This window comes from Jaculus jaculus, chromosome 16 (assembly GCF_020740685.1).
Source record: "Jaculus jaculus isolate mJacJac1 chromosome 16, mJacJac1.mat.Y.cur, whole genome shotgun sequence".
NCBI classification, from domain to species: Eukaryota; Metazoa; Chordata; class Mammalia; order Rodentia; family Dipodidae; genus Jaculus; species Jaculus jaculus.
In genome coordinates, this window is record NC_059117.1 from 45,218,916 (window position 1) to 45,246,154 (window position 27,239).

The 27,239-nt window shown below is 40.0% G+C and overlaps 1 protein-coding gene across 7 annotated transcripts in view; it reads right to left on the bottom strand.

The window, feature by feature from the left end:
* Window positions 1-27,239, bottom strand: part of Pde1c (phosphodiesterase 1C) — a 782,675-nt gene that overhangs the window by 345,496 nt on the left and 409,940 nt on the right. Inside the window, exons 1-2 of one of the 7 annotated variants that reach the window (XM_045135625.1) lie at window positions 22,707-23,147; window positions 5,896-5,922 (exon numbers count right to left, since the gene is read on the bottom strand). The exons of 5 other annotated variants lie outside the window; for them this stretch is intronic. In XM_045135625.1, coding sequence (XP_044991560.1) covers window positions 5,896-5,922; window positions 22,707-22,807 — 128 coding nt within the window. In that variant the 5' untranslated portion in view covers window positions 22,808-23,147. Of the gene's footprint in view, window positions 1-5,895; window positions 5,923-22,706; window positions 23,148-27,239 lie in introns of those variants that run through there. One more of the 7 variants, XM_045135627.1, reaches the window with a different exon arrangement.

Here is a 27,239-nt window from a genome sequence, read left to right on the forward strand (position 1 = left end):
AAATATACAGAATATACATTCTTTTCAGCAGCCCATGAAACCTTCTCCAAAATAGATCACATGTTATGTCATAAAGCATGCCTCCATAAATTTAGGAAAATTGATAAAATTCCCTGCTTCAGATCATAATGCATTAAAGCTAGAAATTAACAAGAGAAATTATGCCAGCTCCTGGGTGCAGAATAACACACATTTAAACAATGAATGGGTTGTGGAATAAATCAAAAAAGGTCTTGTAAAATTTCTAGAATTGAATGATAATGAAAACACAACTTACCAAACTTACTGGACACAATGAAGGCAGTCCTGAAGAGAAAGTTCATAACACTAAATTCCTTCACAACAAAGATGGAGAGATGTCAAACTAACAAACTAACCATCAAATTGGAAAAAGAAGAAGAATCCAACCCAAATATATCCGGACAAAAATAAATAACCAAAATCAGAGCAGAAATTAATAAACTGAGCACTAAGAAAACAAATTAAGAAAAATCAATGAAACAAAGCTGATTCTTTGAAAAAATAAATAAGATTGATAAATGCATGGCCATTTTGATGAAATGAACAAAAGAAAAGTCTCACATTAACAAAACTAGAAATGAGAAAAGAAAAAGATCACAACAGACATCATTGAAATTGGAAGAATCATCAGGACATAGTTTCAAAAACTCTACTCTACAAAATGAGGTAATATGGAAGAAATGGATGAATTCCTAGCCACATATCACCTACCAAAACTAAACTCAGAGCAGATTAATCATCTAAACAAACCTATCACATCCATCAAGATTGAAAAGGTAATCAAATACCTCCCAAAATAAGAGTCCAGAAATGGATGACTTCTTGGCCAATTTCAATTTAACCTTCATGAATGAACTGAAACCAATTTTTCTCAAACTGTTTCACACAATTGGAGAATAGGGAATATCCCCCAGCTCCTTTTATGAGGCTAGAATCACCCTAATACCAAAACTGGACATAGATACAACAAGAAAAATATAGGCCTCTATCCCTGATTAACTTAGGTACAAATATCCTGAACAAAATTCTCACAAGCCAAATTCAACAACACATCAAAAGCATTATCCATCTTGATCAACAGGGAGTCATTTCAGAGATGGAGGGATGGTTGAACATACAGAAATCAGTCAATGTAATACAACAGATAAATGAACTGAATCACAAGATCCACATGATCATTTCAATAGATATAGGAAAGGCATTTGACAAAATGCAACACTTCATTATCAAAACACTGGAGAGAATAGACATGGAGGGTTTATATCTCAACAGAATAAAGGCTATATATAAAGCACCTAAAGTCCAAATAATACTTACTGGGGAAAGACTCAAGGAGTTCCCATAGAGACTGGGAACAAGACAGGGGTGCCCATTCTCACCTCTGCTCTTCAACATAGTACTAGAATTCCTACCCCGAGCAATAAGACAGGTGAGAGAAACAAAAGGGATACAAACTGGAAAGGAAAAAAGCCAAATTAGTCCTATTTTCAGATGACATGATCCGATACATAAGTTTCCACCTCAAAACTTCTAAAGGTGATTCATTCCTTTAGCAATGTGGCAAGATACAAAATCAACACACAAAAGTCAGCAGTCTTTCTATATGCAAAGAGTAAATATAGAGAAAAAGAAATCTGCAATGCTATCCCATTTTCAATATTTACAAAAAATCAAATACCTTTGAATAACACTAACCAATGATGTGAAATACCTATACAATGAAAACATAAAAACACACAACAAAATTGAGGAGGACATGGGAAGACAGAAATACCTTCCATGCTTCTGGATAGGCAGAATTTATAATGTGAAAATGGCAATTCTGCCAAAAGCAATATTCAGATTTAATGATATACCAATAAAAATTCTAGCATCATTCTTCACAAAGATATAAAAAATAACCTCTAAATTCATATGGAATTATGGTAGACCTTGGATATCAAAACATATCCTCAGCAAAGAAACACCTCTGGAAGTATCACCATATCCAATCTAAAGCTATACTACAAAGACATAATGACAAAAACAAAATAGTACTGGCATAAAAACAAATATAGACCAATGGAACAGAATTGAAGGCCTGGCCCTTAGTTCAAGTAACTACAGCTACTTGACTTTGACAAAGGTGCCAATAATGTAGACTGGAGAAAAGACAGCATCTTTAACAAATGGGGCTGGACAAATTGGATAACGACATATAGAAAAATGAAACTGAATCCACTCATCTCACCATACACAAAAATCAACTCTAAATGGATTAAAGACCTCAATGTGAGACCTAAAATTCTTCTCCTACTGGAGGAAACAATAGGGGGAACTTTCCATGATATAGGAATAGGGAAGGACTTCCTGAACAATACCCCAGTCACCCAGGAAATTAAACAATCAATGGGATTTCATGAAGCTAAAAAGCTTTTGTACAAACATATCATAAGCAGAGCCAATAGCTTAGCCACAGAATGGGAGAAAACCTTTCACTAGCTACACCACTGAAAGAGGCCTAGTATCTAGAACCTAGAGAATTCAAAAACTAAACAATAGAAAAATCAGACAACCCACTCAAAAAAAGGGGGTAGATAACTGAGTACAGACCTTTTAGAGCAAGAAATACAAATGGCTAATACACACTTAAGAAAATGTTCAACATCCCTAACCATCATGGAAATGCAAATTAAAACAACTCCATCCCAGCACTCAGGAGGCAGAGATAGGAGGATCACTGAGAGTTCAAGGCCACCCTGAGACTACAGAGTGAATTCCAGGTCAGCCTGGGTTAGAGTGAGACCCTATCTCGGAAAAAAAAAAAAAAAAAAAAACACTTCCAGTACGGATGACAATCATTAAAAAATCAAAGGACAACAAATGTTGGCAAGGATGTGTGGAATGAGGAACCCTCATCCACTGTTGGTGGGAATGTCAACTTGTACAACCACTAGTGGAAATCATTATGGAGATTCCTGAAAAAGATGAATATAGAGCTACCAACAGACCCAGTCATTCCCTTACTGGCATTTATCCTAAATGCTCCATGCTTCACTACAGATATATTTGCTCAACTATGTTCATAGCTGCTCAATTCATAATAGCTAAGAACTGGAATAAACCCAGTACCCATCATTAGACAAATAGGTAACAAAGATGTGGTATATATACACAATGGAATTCTACTCAGCAGTAAGAAAAAAAGGTTGCAATGAAAGTTGGAGGAAAATGATCATACTCAGCAAACATATGCAATCATAGAAAGATAAATGTCATATATTCTTACTCATCTATGGTTCCTAACCTGGATCAGCTTCACTTGCTGGCATACCAAATATGCAACTTTAGGCCCAGACAATAGGAATAGAAGGGTTTCGGGGAGGATAAGGGGAGATTGGGATGAAATAAACACATAACCCAAAATGAACTGGTACCATAGAAATCATTCTCCTTAAATGTGGGCTAAAAGAAACAGCCTTCAGGCTACAGAGATGACTTAGTGGTTAAGGCACTTGCCTGTGAAGCCTAAAGATACATGTTAGAGTCTTCAGATCCCAGTAAATCCCTCTCTCTCTCTCTCTCTCTTTTTCTCTCTCTCACAAAAAAATAAAAATATATATAACTAAAGATGCAACCCTCACCAGAAGGATAGGAGGAACACCCAAAAAGAAGGGACCTGGAGAGAGTGGGATGAAGCCTAATCTTAAAACATTTTGGTTCTGACCTGCAACTCCCAGTACCAGAAATCAGTGCTACTTACTCACATTGAGCTGTTGATTGGAGAGACCTGGCTGGAATCTAAAAGAGAGCCAGTCCACACATAGCCCATCTAATGCTGTAAAGTACTACATGAGCTACTGTGAAAAGTGGCCAAGAACAGTGTGAGAAAACAGAGGTCTAAGCTACTCAGAAGCAACCAGCCTGACAGGAAGTACACATCAGTGCAATGGTGGCACACAGCCTTGGTGGGTAACCAATGACTTTCTGATTGGCTAAGAGATCCCCTTATTGGAAAGGAATTCATATCTGGAACTGGGAACCAGTTCTGAATCCTATGAAGACAAAGATTATGCTCTCTAATGTTAAGTTCCTACTAGTCTTTGGTTAAAAGAGGAGCTACAGCCATTAAAATCTCTGTAAATTAATGTTTATCCAATTTAAAATATGCTAACTTCACTCTCTGTTGGAGAATCTGTTTTTCTTTTTCAGAAGGTAGACAGACCTGGGGAGATAAACAACACCTCACATCTCAGCCAAGCCACAGCTGCAACCACAGAGGACTTGGGGAGATGAGCAACAGTGCTGTTTCCATGGTGAGCCTGACAGTCAGTGCCAGGTTGAAGGAGACAGACGTTGAGGATACTCAACACATAACAAAGCAGAGATCAAGAGGCCCCTGAGAGATCATCACTGAAGTAGATATAAGACACACACAAGCTGGTCATGGTGGCACACACCTTTCATCCCAGCACTCAGGAGGCAGAGGTAGGAGGATCGCCATGAGTTCAAGGCCACCCTGAGACTACATAGTGAATTCCAGATCAGCCTGAGCAAGAGTGAGATCCTACCTTGGGGGGAAAAAAAATAAAAAACACCGAAGACTCAGGGAATTTTGCAGAAATGAGGAAGAAAGTTGTTATGTCATGTCCAGAGGCACTGCCTTCCACCAATAACAGATTGTTGCTTCCACAATGCATAACCCACAACCTCATGGGGAATACCAGCAATCCCACTGAGGAGGAACCCCTGTGGAATGGGGTTAAGGGAGGAAGGAAAAGATGGTACCAACAAATGATGTATCCATACAAATTATCTTCCTAATAAAATAATAATGCTATTAACATGAACCATAAAGACACTCAGGAGGCTGAAGCAAGAGGATTTCCATGAGTTCAAAGCCAGCATGGGCTACATATTGAGATGCTGTCTAAAAAAATCAGAAAAAGTTCAGATGTAGAGGTGCATGTCTTTACTCTCAGCATTTGGGAGGCAGAGGTAGGAGGATGGCTTTGAGTCTGACGCCAACCTGTGACTATAGAATGAGTTCTAGGTCAACCTGGACTACAGTGAGACCCTACCTTGGAAATAAAATCAGAAAAAGGAACAAATCAATGATGTGTAAAGTATTCAAGGTAATGGGTTTGTTAGTTTGTTTGACTGTAGTGATTATTTTACCACGTATACATATATCAAAACAGCATGTTAGATACCTTCAATATATGAATGAATACAAAGAGGGACACAATGAATAAATTCTACCATGGCACACATAGCATTTCCTAAACTCACTTCATTATTCTGTTATTTAGAGACTCCACTGACTTTACCCTCGTTCATTCTCTAAACCAGCCAGCATCAACTGTGGAAGAACACATCAGTGAGTAGTTTCAATCATGTTATGCCCTGAAAATGAGCTTCACATGGGAGTTGGAACACACTCAAAAGCTTATAAGTCATGGTGGAATAGTAAATGCGAAGGAAGAAAATCCAAAGTTCAGTGGGCACACAGGTCAGAGGTCTAGGAGCTTCCAGGTTCCTCATCTAAAGTACCTGTAAGTACAGCTCAGAGCCAAGCCGGATCTTGTCTAATTATATCCATGTTCCTAGAGTCTACCTCAAATTACTCTTCCCAGAGTCTAATCAAAATCTTTTGATTAGGCTATGGGGGTCTAAAAGGAGTTGGCATGCACGGATCTTGAAACCATTTCTTCCGTGACTAGGAATTCAAGTTTTAATTACAGAAGCTATAGTGGTTGAGAGATAAAGCAGGTGACTCACTGAAAAGGCAGCAAGAGACTGTTACTATTCCATCCCACCATGAAGAGTTGTGCCACTAGTGGTGCAGCCAACCATGTTCCAGAAAGTTCCCCTTTCCCAGAAAGATGCTCTTACCTCTGGGATGTTTTCTTATATTTCCTCCTGTAGAAAAATAAGCATAAAAACATATCAGAAAATGTGCTTGGCAGGCAATGAGAAAAGGGATTATTTTAGTGGGGACAAACATGGATGTCCTCATTTCTGAGGTTTCTTCCTATAAAATTTATGAATTCATAGCCCAGTTACAAGTTCAAGATTGTTGCATTATATTGTGGAAAGACATGTATACATTTAACCTTACTTGTGAAAAACAGCACCCCAAAATCTCAATGGTTCTTCTCTTATGTGCTTTTCTTCCCCTTTCAGGGCACTGTGACATCTTGATTGATGTTTAAAGACAGCAAGATCCAGGTTTAAACCTTACCCCTTCCACCTGTAAGATTCATGGTGTTGTAGAATAGAAAATGTGCAGAGGCTTTTTAAAACACAAGTTTTTTGTCTGACATACATTAAATGAGCATTAATAATGATTAGTTATTTGTATTTACACTGTTGTTATTATCAAGCAGTAAGATTCCTTAAGTGGGACAGTGTGTGTGTGTGTGTGTGTGTGTGTGTGTGTGTGTGTGTGTGTGTGTATGTGTGTGTTTTCAAACCTAGGGTCTCAAGTATGCTAAGGATATGCTCCACTACTAGCTGTATCTCAAGCTTTCAAGCCCCAGAATGCACCTATTTAAAATGAAAATACATTAACCTGAAACTAAACCATGAGATTGGACATAAGGCCTTGAAAGAAGGAAGAAGTGAGAAAGGGAACAATGAGAACATCTAAAAGCAAGTGGTAGGACAGTGTCCACACTTCCTAATGACTCAGTTGAGCACTTCCCTGGCAAGCAGAAGAGGTCCTGGTCCAGCCCATCTCTACCACTTATAGTCCTATCAATTAGACTTGGAGAAATTTCTCCTGCTTTAAGCTTCTTGATCCACTAAGTGAATATGGTGGTACTTGTCCTATTTCACCTAGCTAGCAGTGGCATCTGAGGGAAAGATGGTTTTAACAGTATGCTGGCTCACTATCCTAACTTGATTATTTTTCAGTTTTTGTCATCTCTGAAGAACATCAAAAGAGTTTGGAGAGATTATTTAGTGGGGAGGAAGATACATCTCCTCCTTTCTTCCCCAGAAGTACACGTCCCAGTTTCTCATAGCTCTGTACTTGCTTTCCAATTACAGTCCCTCTACCCAGAATGCCATGCCATTGATTTGCACATTGGAAGCTAGCTGTATGCTATTAAAATATATATATAATGGTGGGCTGGAGGGGTGCCTTAGCAGTTGAGTCATTTGCCTGCAAAGCCAAAGGACCCAGGTTCAATTCCCCAGGACCCATGATAGCAGGATGCACATGGGGGCACATGTGCCTGGAGTTCGTTTGCAGTGACTGGAGGCCCTGAAATGTGTGCTCACTCCCTCCCTCGCTCTTTCTCTGCCAAATAAATAAATACAATGGTTTCAAATTAAAAATCTCTGTGACCTGTTATATCCCTATTAAAATTTAAACATGTTAGGTATTGATTTTTGGTATTAGATGAAGAAAGCAGCATGCCACACAGATCCTATAGTGTTTTCGTCACCAGATATGCATGAATAACTATTTAAAAACACACCAGAATGACAGCCATGATCCCAACTATGAATCACTTCTTTAACTTTCACTTTTATGAATTTCCTAAGCTTTTTTTTGCAGAATGAGTACTATGTTTATAGTAAGAAAAACTTCCTGAAATTATTCATTAAACACATATAGACATATATAGTGATATTCACATGTATATGAATATACACAGATTCAGGTATTTGTAGTCGACTCTATCTAAGAAGAAAGGCCAACTAAAACGAGTGGTGATGGCTTGGGCTCTGCAATTACCTACATGTATGCCAATCTTGCCCCTAGTATTTAGCTCAACAGTGGTGGACCAGTTATTCAACACTTCTGTGCATCCAGTTTTTCATCTACATAGTAGAAAAATTCATAGAAACTCTCTGGACATTATGCTAATAAAAGTCAATAAAGGACTGGAGGGTTAAAATAGCAGTTAAGGCGCTTGCCTGCGAAGCCTAAGGACTAACATTCAATTCTCCAGATACCATGTAAGTCAGATGAACAGTGACGCAGACACACAAAGCCACACATGCACACAAGAGGGAGCACATGTCTGGAATTTGATTGCAGCAGCTGGAGGTCCTGGTGCACCAATTCATTCCCCACTCCTTTTGCTCACTTTTGCTCTCACTCTTGCTGTCACTGTCTCACATAAAAAAGTCAATAAAATTTATTCCCCTCGGCAAGTCCTTTGTATGGTTCTTTGTTGCATTCCTGTGCCCGAAACTACCTTTTCCTCCCTCCAAAGATGAGACAGATGAGCATTCACTCTCTCACAGCTTGACTTGTCACAATGACATCTCATGCTCTGGGAAGTAGCCAAAGGCAAAAGTTTTAACCATACACACAGAGCAGAGATAGGACCCACACCCTTGCCTTGTCAGCAGTGCAGCATAATACACTGATCTAAAGAGCCTCTGACAGGACTGAAAAGTGAACCAACCAATAAGAATGTGCAAGGATTGAAGACAAATAATAATCATTATATAGACACACTTGGCCTCTACTTGTAACCCCCAAGAAATCCTATCAGGAGAAGGTGTCTTCAGAGATCAGAAATAACATGTGTTATTGGCTTACACAGGAGTTTCCCTGCATTTTTCAAGGTCCATATGAAGGTACTGCTGGTACTGATGAAAGAATCAAAGCAATGAAAATAAGAATAGCTTCATTGCTAGGACTTCCCCATAATAAACACTTGAATAATGTTAATATTCCTAACTCTATAAGACCCACTATTTGAAAGAATTTAAATTCTAGAAAGGAAGATGGGCAGGTCATCTAAAGTGTTATTCTGTAACAATAGTATGGGTTAAGGCTACAAATCTAACTCCATGATCTTACCAATGAGGGGGTCTCAGACAAAGTCTGGGCTAAAGTATACTTGAGTGTCCATCCACATCAGTGAGACAGAATAATCTCAAATTGAGATGATGTGTTGAATTCTTCAAGTATTGTACCCACCATGTAAGAGACATTCTTTATATTTATCACCCTTTGATCCCAGGGTTGAGTTTGCTAGGGTTAGGGACCCTGTCATGAGGATCTCTGTATCTGCCTCACAGGCATGCACATCAGCTGGCACAGAGTTAGCAAACAGCAAATATCAGTTAGTCAAACACAATAATTATTTGCAGCTGTCATCCATACACATTAAAATATGGTTTATGCATTTGATAAACCCAAGGAGAGGAAGACTTACTTCAAATCCCATTCCTGACACCCACTGCTTAACTCCAGAGAAGTGTTCTTGGCTGTAAATATTTTAAAGGACTTTCTTAACTTCTTAGTTGGACATAGATCCCAAATAAAGGTAGACTTCGGCCAAACAATGTCATCTAGAGTTTGGAAATCATCATTTAAAACATAAGAAAACTCATAACTCCATGGAAAATATTTAAGGTCTAACTCTCAGATTATCTTGACAGGGCATAGTTGGTGGAGAGGCACTGAGCTCACCTCTTCCTTCAGTACTAACTTCTGTAGTTCCCCCTCCCAGCCTTCATCCTTCATTTCTCACATAAGCTGCTCTTCCCTCCACTTTCTCATCTTTCATTTCTCATATGAGATGTCCTTCATTTCCAGTGTCTAATCCTTCAGTTCTCACATGAGATGTCTTCCTTCCCAGCCCCTCTCCAAGCTAGATAAGTCTCTACTAATGCCAGCCAGGGCTCCCTGATATGGTTGCCTTTAGGACTACTGGTCATTATATATTACGATGATGGCAAGAATGACAACCTGCCCACTCTGGCTGCATCTCTCCCTTGTCTAACATATAGTATCTGGCAAGCAGCAACTGCTTAGTAAGAAATCGATCAAAAATATACTTTTTTGTTTACTCATTTTAATGGTTTAGCGATGATTTACTAAGAAAGGCAAGAACACCCTGCACAGTTATGGTCTCCTATATATGTAGGCAAAACGTAACAAGAGCCCCCTTTTCTGCTCCTGGCACAAAAACTCAGACCTTCTAAAAATCCTAGAATCTTAAACCACTGAATAAAATGGGTTATGGCATATATATAGAATTTTTATAAAATGGGCCTATAGAAATGTGGCTCAGAAAAAAAATATTTAACTAGTTAAATAACTAAGACACTAAATAACTAGGCTAGGTGTTAGTTCTTCTAAAACTACAGAACCTTAAAGAAGCTGATGCAAAAAGAAAGTTATGAAGTCTCCAAAGAACACTGGAGAAATTATGCAAAGAAGTTAAAAGATTCCAGTAGGAAATGTAGATGCTGGACAAAAACAGCATCAACAGTAAAACACACTGGGTTCTTTCCACTTGAATGCAGGAAATGAGCTGGAAAAACATACCCAGTTTATTCCTGGCCTTTTGTTTTTTAAGAACTTCTACAGAATTCATCCCTGACTCACTCCCTGAAAGATAAAGGAAATGTTTTTGTTTTGTTTTTGAGTTTACTTTAACTTTAAAATTTTTGGAAGCTTGAAATAATACAGCACAAATCTCACAGTATATGTATTTAAGCTGAGCAGGAGAGAAGGTAGAAAGAACAGAAGCTGCCTTACTGTGGGCCTGACTCAGCTGGCAACAGTGTGGGAGATGGACAGAGCCACAGGAGACAGCTCAGCTCCATGATGCCAGGCTGGGAAAAGCACAGGAAACAAGCCTAGAGCAAGCTGTACAAACTGTTCCCTGGAATATACTCTCCTGTTTATACCACACAAATGCACATACACATACAGGTTCACAAGTGCACACATACAGCTACAAGGCTTCATTTCTTTGCTTGGTTTTTTTTTTAAAGAGAAACATCAAGTAAAACACTTGTCTAAACTCAAATCCCTTCTCTAACTTATTGTGTCCACTTCTCCAACCACCAGCTTTCTCCCCTGAAAAATGTGAGTAATCATACCCACTTTGTAGTTGATATGAATGTTCAATGTGGTGACCACCATTAAGCATCTAGCATAGAGCTGGATATATAGTAAATGTTCAAGAAAGGGCCAGCTGCTATATTAAAATCAATGATATTGCATAAGTTATAATGATATGATTCAATATGTTTTCAAATTTTGTTTTGAGGGCAAAAAGCCTTTCAAGGATTTAAAATGTTGAAGATTGCTTTCCTAGAACAGAAAAACTGAATACTCCCGATTCCTAGCTTGGATCCCTTGAACTACAGAGTGGAGCTAATTTAGTCCCAGTAAGAGAAGGATGAGTTGAAACCCTACCTGACTTCCTCCCATGCTCAAGGGACCCTGCAGCCTGTACATCCCACCTCCCACCTTGGCAGAGTGCCAATTAGCTGCAGAACTACACATTTCCCTATAATATCAAAGCCAGCTATTGCTCTGAGGTAGATAAAAATAAAACATAAATGTTTCTGAACTAGATAATTTCTAGAAATATCAAAAATTATTTATGTTTTTTATCAATAGTTCTGCAAACCCTACATTTAGCATCTTGCCTGTGCAGCAACAGAAATGATGCTCAGGAAGCTATAACTCAATGCACAGACACCATGACCTACAGGAGCTATTGATTAACTCATACTCATTTACCCCTTAAGTAAATTAAAAGACTGCTTGTCTTCATTGAAAATCAATACATGGTTATGTCTGGAATGTTTGAGTGGAATTGTGGCTTGCCCAAGAAATATCAATAACTGTGTGTGTGTGTGTGTGTGTGTGTGTGTGTGTGTGTGTGTGTGTGTGTGTCTGTGTGTGTGTCTGTGTGTGTGTGTGTGTGTCTGTGTGTGTGTACACATGCACATGCAGGTATACACAATAGTGGAAATTCACCCAAATTCTCCCTTGAAGACTTCAGAACACTGATATCCAGCTGGTGGACAAGTGAATCAATGAGATAGGAGCATCATCAAAGGGCAAGGAGCACCAGCCTCCAACAGTCAGAAAAGTTTCCCAAATCTCTTCACAGCTATGTCCTCTAGCAGAGCTTTCTAGATCCTGAGCTTCATTTTCCTCTCCTGGCTACAACCAAGGAGGTAAATGATGAAACTAAACAAGCCTAGAGACAACCAGAAAGAGTAGCAGTGAGGTACAGCAAACACACTTTGGAGGGGGTTTGTTTTCTCTTTGAAAGCAGGGAGCTCCCAAAGGTATGAGCCCATCTATAGTCCAAAGTATTAAATACTCAAATTCAATCAGGTGGTTTGGGAACTGTTTCTAATAGCCTTGGCGAAGTGAGAGTGATTAGACGTTGATGCTAAAATTTGGAGGACCTGGTAGCCTTTCACTTTTCTTTTTAAAATGATATTTATTTGAGACAGAGAAAGAGGCAGAGAGAGGGAGGGAGGGAGGGAGGGAGAGAAGGAGTAAGGGAGAGAATGGGCAAAGCAGAGCCTCTAGTCACTGCAAATAAACTCCAGATACGTGTGCCACCTTGTGCATCTGACTTACACGGGTATTGAGGAACTGAACCTGAATCTTTAAGCTTCACAGGCAAGTGCCTTAACCAATTAGCCATCTCTCCAGCCTGCCTGTTACTTTTCTAAAGTGACTATCTGAGCAGGAGCCATATGGGTGCTGCTATAAGGAAATCTATAAATAGGCCTAATATTCTAACAAACTGGATTTGAAAAGCTACAACTTGTGCTCTGCTTCAAGTTGACAGCAACATGCCTCCAGTTGGACACAAGAAGGTCTGGAGCAAGAGGAGTTGGATATGTAACCATATACACAATGAGAAGTGTAACTCTGCCTTCATTGTACCCTGGGGTTTCTGCTGACAGTGACTCACATTATAGATGATCCTGTCTCCATCCTTCCTTACAAAGGCCATGCCACTTCTGATACACACACAGGTATGGAGATTTTGCTTGTCAACCCTCAGTTCTCTCAAGGGAGAAGAAGTTGAAAGACTTGTGGAGAAACAAAATATTTGGCAATACTTGTACAGCTAACCATGTATTTTCACAAGGCCAGACCATATCTGTCTCACTTGTGGGAAAGTAGACTGAGATAAAATGCCACTAATGACCATGAAATTAGCCAAAATCAGAGTGATCACCCAATCTCTGGTTTTATTTTTCAATGGCATGCACGGTGCCCACTGAACACAAATGGATATGTCTAGAAACTTATACCCAATTTTCAACTCATCCCTATGAACTAACCTCCAGATTTTTGAAGAAAAAAGGTCTTTTTGCATTTTTCTTTCCTCCCAGCAATTTTATTTTATTATACAAATATAGATTCTCACAACTATATATATTGACTGTTTTCTGGCTTTTCTGTATTTTGAATAAGTAAATGCTAGTGAGAAAAACTGCATAAAGTGTGTTCTCTTTGGATCTTCCTTCCACCAGAATATTGAGGAATAAAAAATCTCTTCTCTCACTAGCTCACATATTTATTTTTAATATCATGTATTTCAGAGTGAAAAAGAGGCAGACATAGAGACTGACTATGGGTACACTAGGGCTTCCTGCCACTGGAAACGAACTCCAGATGCATATACCACTTAGTGCATCCAGATTTATGTGTGTACTAGGAATTGAACCTCGGCTATCAGGCCTTGACAGCAAGTGCCTTTAACCACTAAGCAATCTCACCAGTCCTCAAACACTTCTTAACTGATAAACTACAAAATAAAATTCCATGTGCACAATGATTCTCTTTTCCTGATCTGTCAAAGATGTAAAGCAAGACAAATGAATAAATTATGAATAACATTAACTTACTACCTGGAATAGCCCAATCTTTGGAAAGAAGTGGTCTTCATTTATATTTTCTAGGGGATTTTTATGGCATGTCTTCTACTGGAACAAATTGTTCTCTGTACTTTTGACCTATAACTTAACCTCCTTAGAATAGGTTGCTCCTATTCAGGGGCAGAAATCTCCCAAATATGCAAAACTCAAATATGTTTAGCCAAAAGTGATGAGGTCAAATTCAAATGAAGGAAGCTTTTTTTGCCATTGACTTGAGGTTGGAGATGGTGTATTCAAAACTGGGAGAATGCAAATCAAAAACAGAGCTATAAATAAGACAATCAATTGTTTATTCAATCTTGAAAGTGGATGTCTATCTGGTTTTGGTCAGTGGGTAGTGGAGGACCCCTGTAGCAGACAGCTTCAGGTTCACTGAGATGAACTTCCAGACCAGACACAGTTATGGAGGAAGGGATATTTATTGAAACTTACACATTCAGGGGAAGTTCCATAATGGCAGAAGAAGATGGACCACCTTCACGGGCCCAAGCAGAGAGAGAGAAGCACAAGCCAAAATCCACATAGCCCAGCACACTTCAGAATATACCTTTAGATTGAAATCTTAAACCCAACACCACTCCTTATGATTCATCCAGTGACAATGTCTTCTGCCAGGTGGCTGCAGATGTAAACTACAAACTAATAAAACACTGAATATGTTGGAGGTCATCTATTTAAACTACCAAATTCCACCCCTGGCCCTCAATAGATTCAAAACTATCACACATTATAAATTTTATTCAGTCCTTTTTCAAAGGTCCCCACAGTCTTGACCAACTCTCTCTCAAATAAATATACTCAGATATATAAATAAAACTCAGTCTATAATTAGCAATTATGTCTTGAGTGGAGTAATCTCTTAAGCTTTTTCACAATTTTGCAATGTAGAAAGTGATTATTAAGATTCACATAATTTTTAAAAAGAAACAGCTGTAAAGAGGGCTTTAAATGTATAGTATACTCAAATAAAAGTTCAAAGAATGGTAAATGCTTTATGAAGATGCAATACACTTTCTCCAAAAGTAGTGTTCCATTTGTTGCAGAATTCGCTTTCTATTACTAATGAAACTGTGACAGCTATTCTCAACGTGTCATAGACCATTTTATGAACCTCACATTGAACAATTATCTTTCTTGGCTAGTTAGAAACAAAACCATCACCTTTCATATGCAAAAAATAAAGAAAACAGTTTTCTATAAGCCAAAGAAAAGACAGAAAACAAGAGCTGGATATGAAGAAACACCTCTGCTTAGCATTGCTTCTTTACTGACATATGCAAAGCTTGGCCACAGCAGTAAGCACAGAGCTGCAGCATATTGAGCTATAATTAGCTATTAAGTTACCAGAACCAAGTTATGATAAGAAGCAATGAAATAAGAATAGTCAGTATTAGTATTCAAGTGAAAAATTCACTATAAATGTGAAGGTATTCACTACCAGTTCCTCTTCTCCCTTATAAGAACTTCTGGTTACCTTAAGTAGACTCTTAAGTTTCCTGAGGACAAGGCTTTTCTTATGTTATTTTTATTTTTTTCCTTATGTTATTTTCATACCCTTTTGTAAGTTCCTAATCTCTGGTGGATAAGAGAGGCTCAGTAAAACTGTGTTGAACTGTCTGATATTTCAGGTAAATAGATGACTTAAAGGACCCACTGAAAAATAAAAATGTGGTCTTGGGAAAATAAACAAAAAATATAAATTTTAAAATAATTCTGTTAGAATGACTTTTTTTGTTGAGAGAGTCAGGTTAATGCCCTCTTCCCCAGATCACCTGTTTGTCAGGCTTTGACTCAGAATTGCAACTCAGGCCAAAGTCCTTCCATATGTGTTCCAGTTTGCTGTCACCAGCAGTTGCTGGGACATTCCAGAAGCTACCAGATCAACATAACACTCACAGTTATCTTCCTTATCCAAGACTCTTCTTTCTCTGGTCCTTAACAAAGCAAATAGTATCAAATTTTCTATCATACCCAAGACAAAATAAACTTAGTAGACAACCTCCCCTTCTTTTCCCTACTGCGAATCTGTTCACACCCCAAGGCACACATCTTCTCCAATGGTCCTCCAGAGTTCAAATCTCATCTCTTTGACTCATCCACAGTTAGCACCCTAAAATTTAAATCTCACTGTATAACAACTCACCAGCTTCAAATATCCAAATAATTCCTTGTAAGTTGGATAAAATGTGAACTCCATTTAACAAAAAAGATTTCTCTATTAGCTATTAAAGAGAAATGCCTGGAACAAAGCTGTAGTGGTTTTAATATATATCCCCCAAAGCCTCCAGAATTGTTTTTATTAGGATTGAGCTTGCAAGCCAGAGTGATGGCTTAGTGGTTAAGGTGCTTGCCTGCAAAGCGTAAAAACTCATATTTAAATCTCCAGGTCCTACACAGCCTGATGCACAATGATACAAGCCTACAATGTCACGCATGTACACAAGGGGCACACACACCTGAAGTTTGTTCACAGAAGCTGAAGGTCCTGGTGCACCTATTCTCTTTCTAACTCTCTCTGCCTCTTTTTCTCTCTCTCAAAATAAAAACAATAAAAATACTGGAAAAAAATATTAAGGTGCAGTTTGAATCTCAAGCAGAGAAGGTATCACTGGGAGAGGATCTTGTAGTCTAGTCCTACTAGGTGTGTTCAGAGAAACTTTGAGCTCTGGTTAGTCATAATTGATGGTGTTTTCTCGTCTTTTTTTTTTTTTTTTTTTTTGCTATAGATCTATAGAAGTAAAGCAGCTTCTTCTACCATAATGGAACTTCCCCTGAATTCCACAAGTCAGAAATAAGCTCTTTCCTTCCATAAGCTGTTTCTGGTCAGATGTTAGGTCCAGCAACAAGAAAGTAACTGCAACAATAAAATGCATTCAAATACTCACGTCTTTAAATTATAAACGTGTTCAATAAATAAAAAGTAAAATTTTAAACTCTATATCAATCCCTGACTCACACCTTCTTTTCCAGCATCATCTCTCACATCTCTTTGACATACCTACACCTTTGGTCACAATGATCTCATCATGCATGAACTTTCTATCTATACCTCAATACTACATGAGCTACAGTAGGATACCACCCTCCCAACTTTTAAAGAAAAAACAATGCTTTTGAGGATTGATATGTAGGGGAAAGTAACTCTGTTACCTTGACCAACTTAAGGCCACTACTTCTGTAGTGACCCAAGAGATTTCTGTGCAGTGGCCACATTCTGAAGGACAGCAAAGAGACCCAACAATGCCCAGTCCTTTGAGAATTATTAATGAGGAGTAAACCATAGAGAAACACACTATACATGGAAGACTTTTTAACACAGAAATATTACACCATGTTCCTATATACAGCTTTTCTAAGAACCCATGAAAACAATTCAAAACTCTGGGATAGTTTGCTCTGAGATGATAGGATAGCTCCTTCTCCTAACCTAAAAGATTTCTTTACATATTTTCCAAAAGGTTAATGTCACTAAAGGGAGGCTTTCCCATATTTTTAAGGATTCCACCTAGTCTAAGACCTACTCTGGCCTCCCAAGCAGAAATTACACCCCCTGCATCCCTCTGCAGTTGTATTTCTCACTTCAGGCATTGATGCTAATATCTCCAACTAATTCATAACCTTCTTTTGCATACCCAGGGCTTATATAAAGTGTTCAGTACATAACAGTGCATGTTAAGTAACTTCCTATTGCCTAAGCCATTAATTACACTATTTAAAATTTAGATTTTCAACACATATATAGAGAGAAGGCTTAGGTTAAAAAATAAAAAATCTAAATATCTAAGTATCTTTGACTATGGCTTTTCTCCCTCTCTACATCTTTGCTGTGGAGTTTGGAGTAATCACTTGGGTTGCCTGCATATCAGTGAGGCATTAGTTAAGATTGTTTCAGAAAAATCAAACTAAAAACAGGTTAAGCAAAAACAAAGTTGGAGACTGCCTCATGCAGATATATAGGCAACAATATCAGAAATATTGGGTCTACAATCATACCACCATGAATGCACCTGATATCATCTGATTTGGGAAGCTAGTAGGGTTGTGCCTGATTAGAACTTACATGAGAGAAAACCACATATAGGAAAAGATCCAAAGGCCCCACCCCATTTTCATATCTCTGCTTCTGCTTGAAGGTTAGCTTACTGTCTTTTATCCTAAAAATCTTTTTTTTTTTTTTTTTTTTGTTAAGACCTCTAATGAATTCAGTGACAGTCACTATAAAAGCCCAAAAGAAGGAGCCTTAGTCTCCGACAGCCAATACTCACATGTCAGCAAGGAACTCCAATGTTACTATTTGGTATTCACCCCCTACTAGAGGGAGCCATTACTGTGAAGAACATGAAATTCTAGAATTTCTTACTTTTCTTAAGGAGCCCCATGATGGAGCCTGGAAGATGAGGGAGGTTGAATGGAAAGGAATGTCTAATGCCACCATAAAAGTGTAGCAAAGTGCACTGGAGAGACAAAAACAGCAGCTGCTCTGGTCTATTAACTTAGTAGCTATTTGCCTGCCTTTATTCATCATAAGTAGTATTCACAGTACTTCTTTTAAAACACAAGAAATATTTTACCATCATAGAGCATTGTAGAAGCATAAAAGTTATTTATTATAGTACTTCAGAGCTGGGCAAAATGAATAAAAGAAAGCTTAGAATAATTGTGACAACAAATACCAAGGAATAAGTGAGATCTGTCCTCTTGCTCTCAATAAAACAAAATTCAGCATACGAACACCGTCTTGTCATTATGTGGCAAATTGGAAACAGAAAAGCTCTAGGTCAGGATCCAAGGCATCAGTCATGACTCACTCTAAGCCAGCAACCATGAGGCCTTCTATACCATCACAGCATAATGATATACTATGCTCATTGATGGTTGAGCTATTGTCACCAAAGTGATTAGGACATTGAGGGGAGGGACCATTTCCTAGGGGCAAAATATTCTACCCACTCCTATGGGGACAAAATATGTATGCTAAGAGCTCTGGAGCACAAATGAAGTTTATAGAAAAGTGAAAGTGAGGCCCCTCTCAGGAGAATAGATGGGCAGGGTTTCCCCCTCCCCCACCCCTGGCATATTGAAAAAGAAATAAGCTCAGATGTACAGCATTTGATCCTTCTGGCTTAAAGAATGAACGTGTGTGTAAGAGGTGCCATGGCTGTAGGAGGCTAAGGAATCGAACCACTGTGGGCCTCTCCAAATTAGCATGCAGCACCTTACTCTAAGCACAGAGTCAAGCATGGTAGTAAATGCCAAGGCTCACAGGCTGTTACAGTCTCAACTGGGGGAGACAGTGTTTAAGGTCTAATTGCTAATATTCCATCCACAACTTCTGTGTTGATAATGCTATAATGTTGAGCCTCTTGCCTCTTGATAAAAATGAAAAATAGCTCTCCATTTCAAACAAGTGTGAATAATTCACCACATATCAGAATTAAGCCAGTGAGGAAAGCAAACCAAAGGTAAGCCCCCCTCAAAAAGCTTATATTCTAACTAGAGAGGTAGACAGCAAGCATAACAAAGTAAACAGCACTCAGATGGAGAGAAGGGCAACCAATAGTAAGCACAATGGGGACTGGAAAGGTTGGATATTTCCTGCATGATGAACTAGCAGATGACAACCACAGCAAACTTTTTGCTGCTGGGGAAGACCCCTCTTAGGCAGTACAAAAAAGGGCAGTATAAGGGGAGAGAAAGATGAAGCCTTAGTGAGGTCCTACCCCAGTTTAGTAATGCTAATAAGACATGTCCCCAGCTAGTTTATTATTAGCATGGCCCACTGGCTGAGTCAAATACATATTTGTCTTCATCTTGTACATTAAAGAGTTCACATTAGAGCCCTTATGTTTCTTTCATCACCTACTTATTGAGCACCTACTATGTGCCAAATCCTGTTGCAAGCACTGGAGGCATAGCAAGTACAAGACACACAAAGTGCCCACCCTGTGGGACTCACATCCTGGAAAACAATGGGCTTTGTTGTAATAAACAAAGATACATAAGTATAATTAGGTCCAAGGGCCATGAAGTGCTTAAAATGTTGACATATGAAGTAAATAAATTTCTAATTAAATAAAAGGAAAGCTTTTTTGTGGCCTTGAACTTATCGAATCGCCAAGGATGCCCCTAAACCCCTAATGCTCCTACCTCAACGTCCCAGAGCTGGGACTATAGACAGGGACCTCCATTACAAGTGAAAGGTTTGATGTAGAAGTAACTTTGCAACAGTAAATTAAACAGGGGAGAGAGTGGCAAGAAATACTACTGAATAATCCAAAATGCACATGGCTCACAGGCCAGTTGAACTAAATCCCTAACCATCTGTGGTTACTTATAAAAGCCAATCTCTAAGGGTGTTACAATAATAAATTGCTGTGAGAACCCAACTGTGGCTGCCAGCTTTTTCTTAAAAGAAAAAGAGAGAAAAGAAAAGAAAAGCAGCTCCCTTGCTCTGATAGTTTTGTGTGCACAAATATCCACACATCCTTCATCTCCTAGGGGGTCCCTATTCTATAGACACCTAAAGTGTTATGCCAAGTTGTATAAATAAGCATGAGCTTTATTCCAGATTTTTCATCAACACTTCTACCATGGGTACTTTGTTTAAATGAAATCAATGAATGAATAAATAAATGTGGTAGTAAGAATGTTAACAGAATCATCATGATGGTTTAAAAATGTATCATAATAACACATAACATCCTTTTCAAATTAGAAAGTGAAGTCAGAGATCTCATGTGATTGTTTCTGGGTAGGGTGTTTCCCCAGGAAGAACAGAGACAGGATTGAAAAATATGGAGTGAGCCAGGCGTGGTGGCACATGCCTTTAATCCCAGCACCTGGGAGGGCAGAGGTAGTAGGATCGCTGAGTTCAAGGCTACCGTGAGACTAGATAGTGAATTCTAAGTCAGCCTAGGGCTAGAATGAGACCCTACATCAAAAAACCAAAAAAGAAAAAAGAAAAACTACAGAGTGAGAAGAATCAATCCACACCTTTTACATCCAAAGGTACCCAGGGTCTGAATAGATACAGAAGACTAAAAAAAAAAACCCAACTCTGAATATACCATATCACACATCACACTGAGCCTCTGGCGTGGAGGGAAGGAAGGCTTGAGAAAGCTATAAGACAGTGTAGTATAAATGCTAACTACTTTCTCATCCAAGTTGCCACCTCAGCTTTGGTGATCTGACCTTAGTGATCTAGCCAAGTGCTTTCTGTCTTTAGCCTGAGTAGCTTTGTGGAAAGGGTTTAGCTGATCAACCAGCTGAAGAAATAGTTCCTGAAAGTGTGATTTTGAGTCCTTCTGGCCAAGAAGGCAAAAGGACAGCAGCCTGACTACTGAAGATATTGCATACCTCAGACCCAGATTTTGTGAACACAACAATGTATGTGCAATACAGTGTAATTGTGCTCACAATGAACAAGAATGTGCTGAAAAGAGCTAGAACATCACAGTCACCTAAACTGTCATAAAAGTTTCTTAGCCAGAACCTTTTAAGTAAGTTTACAGTCTCCAGTGACAGTAGAAAAACAAGGCAAAACTCTTTGGCATGGTTTCCCATGAAATAATGGGAATGAAGTTCACATGCACTACTGATGGAATGGCTTTTATCAGTTACATCTTTAACTAGGAACCCTTTAAAGAAACATGGACTGCCTTATTGCTTCTACTTTGAAACTTTGAATATACTTCGGAGGTAGTTCTTCCTAAAATAAAACTAGGGCTGGAGAGATGGCTTAGCGGTTAAGCACTTGCCTGTGAAGCCTAAGGACTCCTATTCGAGGCTCAGTTCCCCAGGTCCCACGTTAGCCAGATGCACAAGGGGGCGCATGCCTCTGGAGTTCGTTTGCAGTGGCTGGAAGCCCTGGCATGTCCATTCTCTCTTTTTCTCTGCCTGTTTCTCTGTCTGTCGCTCTCAAATAAATATGAATAAACAAACAAAAAAAATACTAAAATGAAACTAGTTTAGATCAGTTCTTTTTTAATTTTGTTTTTCTGGTGTGTGTGTGTTGTGGGTAGGTGGGTAGGTGAGTGTGTGTAGCACTTTTGAAAACAGTAATTACAACCTAACAAACATGTCAAGGACCTTGTTTCCTCTCACTGTATTAGTAAAAACAGAATGTCTGCAGAACACTTGGAGAAAAGCTATTTTTTCCCACATTAGGTCACTGATAAAATAAATGAATATCTAAGCTCTTTGGGGGCTTCACAGTCAGTTGAGGGTAAGAATAGCAGTCAACACAGCTTCCAGAATGAGATAACTGGCTTTGTTCATTGTACAACGAATGTTGTCTCACACACGCACACACGATACACACACACACACACACACACACACACACACACACACTTTCAGTTCTTCTTGCTTACAATCTAAACCAGAACAAACCCAGTGAATTGACTGAAGTTCAGAGATCTCCTCCCAACAAACCAAGGAGAATTCTGGCCGCTAGACTAAGGCAAATTCCCTTCTGCACTCTTCAAATGTTGGGAAAGTTGTCACTTTCTCCAAATCAGCCCATCCTAGAAAGCATTTATTTTTCTTCCAGAAAAATTCCTAAGACATCAGAATCTGGTCTAGGCTAGGGAGAGAGAGAAGAGAATTGAGCAGAGTTTACGCTGAATTTGAATAGTTGCTAAGTCCATGAACAACCCACCAGCAATTTATTGAGGCAAAGCTGATTGAAAGTCCCTGACCAATAGCTCAAACTTAAACACCTACTTGCGATTATATTACTACAAATGATTTATCCGGGCACATATCCCCTTCCCAAAGAAACCATGGCTCGAAATAGCAAGGGATCCTAACATGAAAGTGCAACCCTCCGGTGTTGGAAGGTAGGGAACAGTGATTATAATTAACAGAGAAACAATCTGGAACTTCTAGGACTGAGTTCCAAGGGAGGGCCAATGCGGGGGGGGGGGGGGGGAGCGGGAGGAGTGGTGGTTCTGAGTGTGTAGTAGAGTAAGGGTAAGAGGGGGGAAAATGGGCCAAAGGAAGTAAAAAGGTCTGCTTACAGCCCTCGGAGCCGAAGCCAGATTTTCTCGATTTGTTCTGGTTGTAGGTGTTTCAGAGAGTTGCTCTCGAATTCTTCAATCTCTTTGGTTGGAGACTCCATAGCTGCAGATTCTCACTGGGGGTGAGGAGGAAAGAATTGGTGCTGTCTCCTCCCAGTCCAGCCCACAATCTCCAGCCAGGTGCTGCTGCTGCTCCTTTTGTCACTTTCTGGCGCTCTCGGGCGCTGCCCGCGGGACCAGCCTCAAATCCTGCTCCTATCCTTGGCTCCAGCCCCAGGTGCGCTGGTCAGGCAGCTGCGGGGGGAACCAGCCATGATCCTAGCTGATGCCAGCTACAGGAACAACAGAGATGGGAACAGCACTGGAGGAAGAACCTTCTTCCCCTTAAATAACGCCTTGGCAGCGATGTTGTCGCCGCTGAGCGGTATGGAAGCTGCGTGGGGAGAGATGGTGGAGCAGGGAGAAGCCAGGAGAAAAGAGAGGGGGGAGGGAGCGAGGGCGGGGTGGCCTGACCCCTGAGCCCCGACTCCGCCCTGCGCCCAGCCTCCCTCGGCCCTTACTCTCCTCTCCCATCGTGCCCCTCTGGCTACTGTCACTTGCCAGCAGCTCCACTGACAAGCGAGTGAATTGAAAAGTGAGAAAAGTCGTCTGTTAGCACTGGAGCTGGTGGCTGGACTGGAACTGAGGGAGGGGCGCAGGCAGCACTGACTGTGGGACACACGCTGCTGGCTACCAGCTCTCTGACACCCAGCCCCCTGGGATAGCTGCCTGGGGCCCACACTACAAACAGAACAGGGCTCTGAGCATGCACAGCCCAAAGAGAAGGTTGTGTCCTCCCAGGGGACTGGGCTGGGTAATGCTCCAGGGAGTTTCTGTTTCTGCCTGGAGCTTCCCTTCACAAAGCCCTGGTGTTCTACTAATGGAAATCTTTCTGTCTGTCTGTCTGTCTGTCTGTCTGTCTGTCTGTCTGTCTCTCTCTCTCTCTCTCTCTCTCTCACACACACACACACACACACACACTCACTCACTCACTCACTCAGAGACTGACTTTGTTCCAGTAATGCAGCAGCCTCAGGGGCTCCCTGTAGGTGCTGGCTGACCAGCTGTTGATGTTGGCAAAGAGTGCTAGGTGTTCCCCTTGATCAAGTACAACGTCAATAAAGTAATGCAATGGCAGCATGGAAACAGTTTGGAAGGTGGGAAGGATGGAGGATTAGGAATCAGCTTAAGTTTCATTTACATGACTGGCAAAGAAATAAAATGATGGTGCCTGACTTCTACATACTCATCCATTTAATAATTAGCATTCACCTTCCAATAATAGGAGTGGAAGGTAATAAGTAAGGATGGTATGGCTACCCCATACACTGTAGTAGAAAAGACACCAGAGCTTGGAAATGAGTCTTCTTAGATTAGAAAAGACTTGCCTTCTCACCTGTCACAGACTCCACTGGTGGGTCCTTACAAGTGTTATGAAGTGTTATTACCAGGAAAAGATAATATTAAGCAACACTTGTACAAGTATGGAAGTCACTTATCTAAATAAAATCAATTATCTATGTAATGTCACCCAGTTGAGAACAGTGATCTAGGGAAATAAAAAAAGAAATTATTTTAACATGTTTTGAGGAGGGAAGACAGAAGTAAGATCCACAAATGGGGTGTTTCCATCTGCATGTGCACCTTGAGCAGGAATAAGGAAATGCAGTCACCATAACAAAAGCAAGTAGGTAGGGGAACATCGTGTGGTCTAAACACTGTGTAAAAGGTTCTACACTCACATAATACAACAGATATTATCAATCCCCTATTTAAAATAAGAAAACAGAAGCAACAGGAAGTTATCTGCTAGAAAAAGAAGCCACCTACAAGCAAGTGGAGTGCAAGACTCATCATCTTATCCTGGACAAACAGCTCCCATTTCCCACATGTGCACATGAGGTTTTTGTTAGATGTTTTAGAAACTAAACATGTATTAGAAAATTAATAAAACATATAACTTTCCCTTATTTTAGGACACAATGATGCTTGAAACTGAGGGCCATGAACTGAATTCAAAGTTTTTTTTTATTTTATGTTTATGTGTGTGGTATGCATGCATGTATATGTATGTGTGCTTCAGTGGTATGAGCATGTGCACATGTGTGCACATGTGTGCACATGCATGTGGAGGCCAAAAGTAGATGGTGGGTGTCTTCTTCAATCGCTCTTCACCTTATTCTTTGAGACAAAGTCTCTTCCTGATCACAGAGATCGCTGTTTAACCTAGCTGTCCTAGGAGACCCAGGATTCTCCTCAGTGCTGGGGCCCAACTGCACACCACCATGCCCAGCACGTTTATCGTTTCTAGTGGGCAATGGGGTTACACACTCAGCTCCTCATGCTCAAGTAGCAAGCACTGAGTTGTCTCCCTAGCCCTCAAAGTTTTAAGCAACAGAATATTTTCTTTCAAATAACACCTCATAAGAGACTCAAATGCATAACTCACCTTCAAAACAAAAAGTCATTTATACACTATTAGCAGGAATGTAAATTAGTCCAACCACAATCTCTTCAAAAAACTAAAAGATAGAATCATCACATTATCCAAAAATACCACTTCTGAGTATTTTCCAGAACTTCAAGTCAATATATTATAGATATTTGCACATAGATGTCGACTATAGCACTATTCATAATACCTAAGTTATGGAACCAGACTAGGTGTCCATCAACAGTGGAATGGATAAATAAAATGTAAGATTATAAACACAATAAAAATTTAATTAACCATGGAAACATCATGAAACTGGAGATATTAAGCAAATTAAGTCAGAAAAACAAATATCACCCATCTGAAGATCTTAGACTTATATAGATACATTAAAAACACGTGTACATATGTTACATGAATGTAGAAGTGAAATTCTTTAGGAGAAAGAAGTGGACTAATGGGGGGGAGGAAAAGAGGGAAGCATGGAAGAAAAGGTGGTCAAAGTACAACTATATATATTGATAAAAATCTACTTTTTAACCAAGTATAATGGTTTAATAAGTACATGACACTAAAAATTAAATTTGCATAGCCTTCTTATGCTCATTGAAACAGAAGATTTTCTGAAGGTCCAGGGAAATCATGCCACCACCAGTAAGCAGCAGAGCAGCTTCAAACCCAGCCCAGAAGACAAAGCTCATGTTCTGTCCCTTAAACTAGACCAGCTGCTGGTGGGCATACTTTAAAATCTGTTGAAATGTGCCCAGCAAAGAAGGTAGTGCTACTGCAGAAGCACAGATGTCACCGACACTGCACAGGAAAGAGAGGGCTGCATAGGACAAGCAACATCAGAACAGGATCATGAAAAGTGGATGAAGGTAGGAGGCTCCACAAAGATGGCCTGTCATGAAAAGAGGAATGAGAGGATGAGAAGGTATGAGTGTCCAGCAATCCATGAACAGTTTTGTGTGGTTTGAATGTATTCATATAAGTATTGATACCAGCAGAAAGATTCAGCCAGCCCCTTGTGGTCAGGAATACACTTGGGTTCTCTCTCTCTCCTTGTGGGATCTTGGAAGCCAATGGTGCTTCTCAGCAGAAGTGGCATGGTCGCCTGTGGAGAGTATCTGCTAACCAAATGCACCTCACACTGTGCACTGAGCTCACTTCCCCAGGAAGTTCAATGTTGCATGTAACACCTATGGGGCAAACTATAACAAGGACTCCATTAGAGACCCAGTTACCAGATGCAAACAAGATCCTAAGCTAAGAAAGGAGGAAGAGTCTGGTAAAGAATGGGAACTCAACAGAAAAGTGAAAGCTCCATCTCCCAAGAACACACATCCAGCTACAAGATTGTGCCTGGTTGCTTTGACCTCCTGACGCCAGCATGTGCCCTTGATCCATTTTCCCAAGTTGACAGTGACATCACCAAGACTCTGTGAAGAGGGAAATTCTAGAGACATATTTAGGGCACTGGAAGTAGCACCAGGCGCAACAGCCCCTCCTTCCCACCCACATCAGATAGAAGCCAGCTCCATACCAGAGGCTGTTCTCTCACTGGCTTCCCTCTCAGGCAGAGACCTCTGCAAGAATTGTCACATTGATTTTCCCTCTGACATTCTCTGTTTAATTTTAGGATTATGGGAGAACATTATCCCAGGAACTGATATCACTAGTTTAAAAAAAAAAAAAAAAGAGGAAACAAGACAGTGAGCTGGTTACGCCCAGAGTCCCCACCACCACTACCAACCTTTAGTCTAGCCCCGTCTGCAATGGGGTCCTGAGCAGCCAGCATCATAAGCACTTGCTCAAAGAGTGGCTCAGAGCATCTGGAAAGAGAAGGGTATATAGGACACCAGGTGACAATCAGACATGTGACCCATACCTTTTCCCTTCCCCAACAGGATCTTGGAGCTGCTCTGATAGAAGCTCATAAAATCCTTCTGATGAGGTGGCACAAGTGATTTTCTGTGTCCCTATAACAAAACTTTTCTCTTCTCTGGATGTTGCTAGGTTGGGCTAGTGAAGTCTGGATTCCATTTGAGTGCTCATGGGCC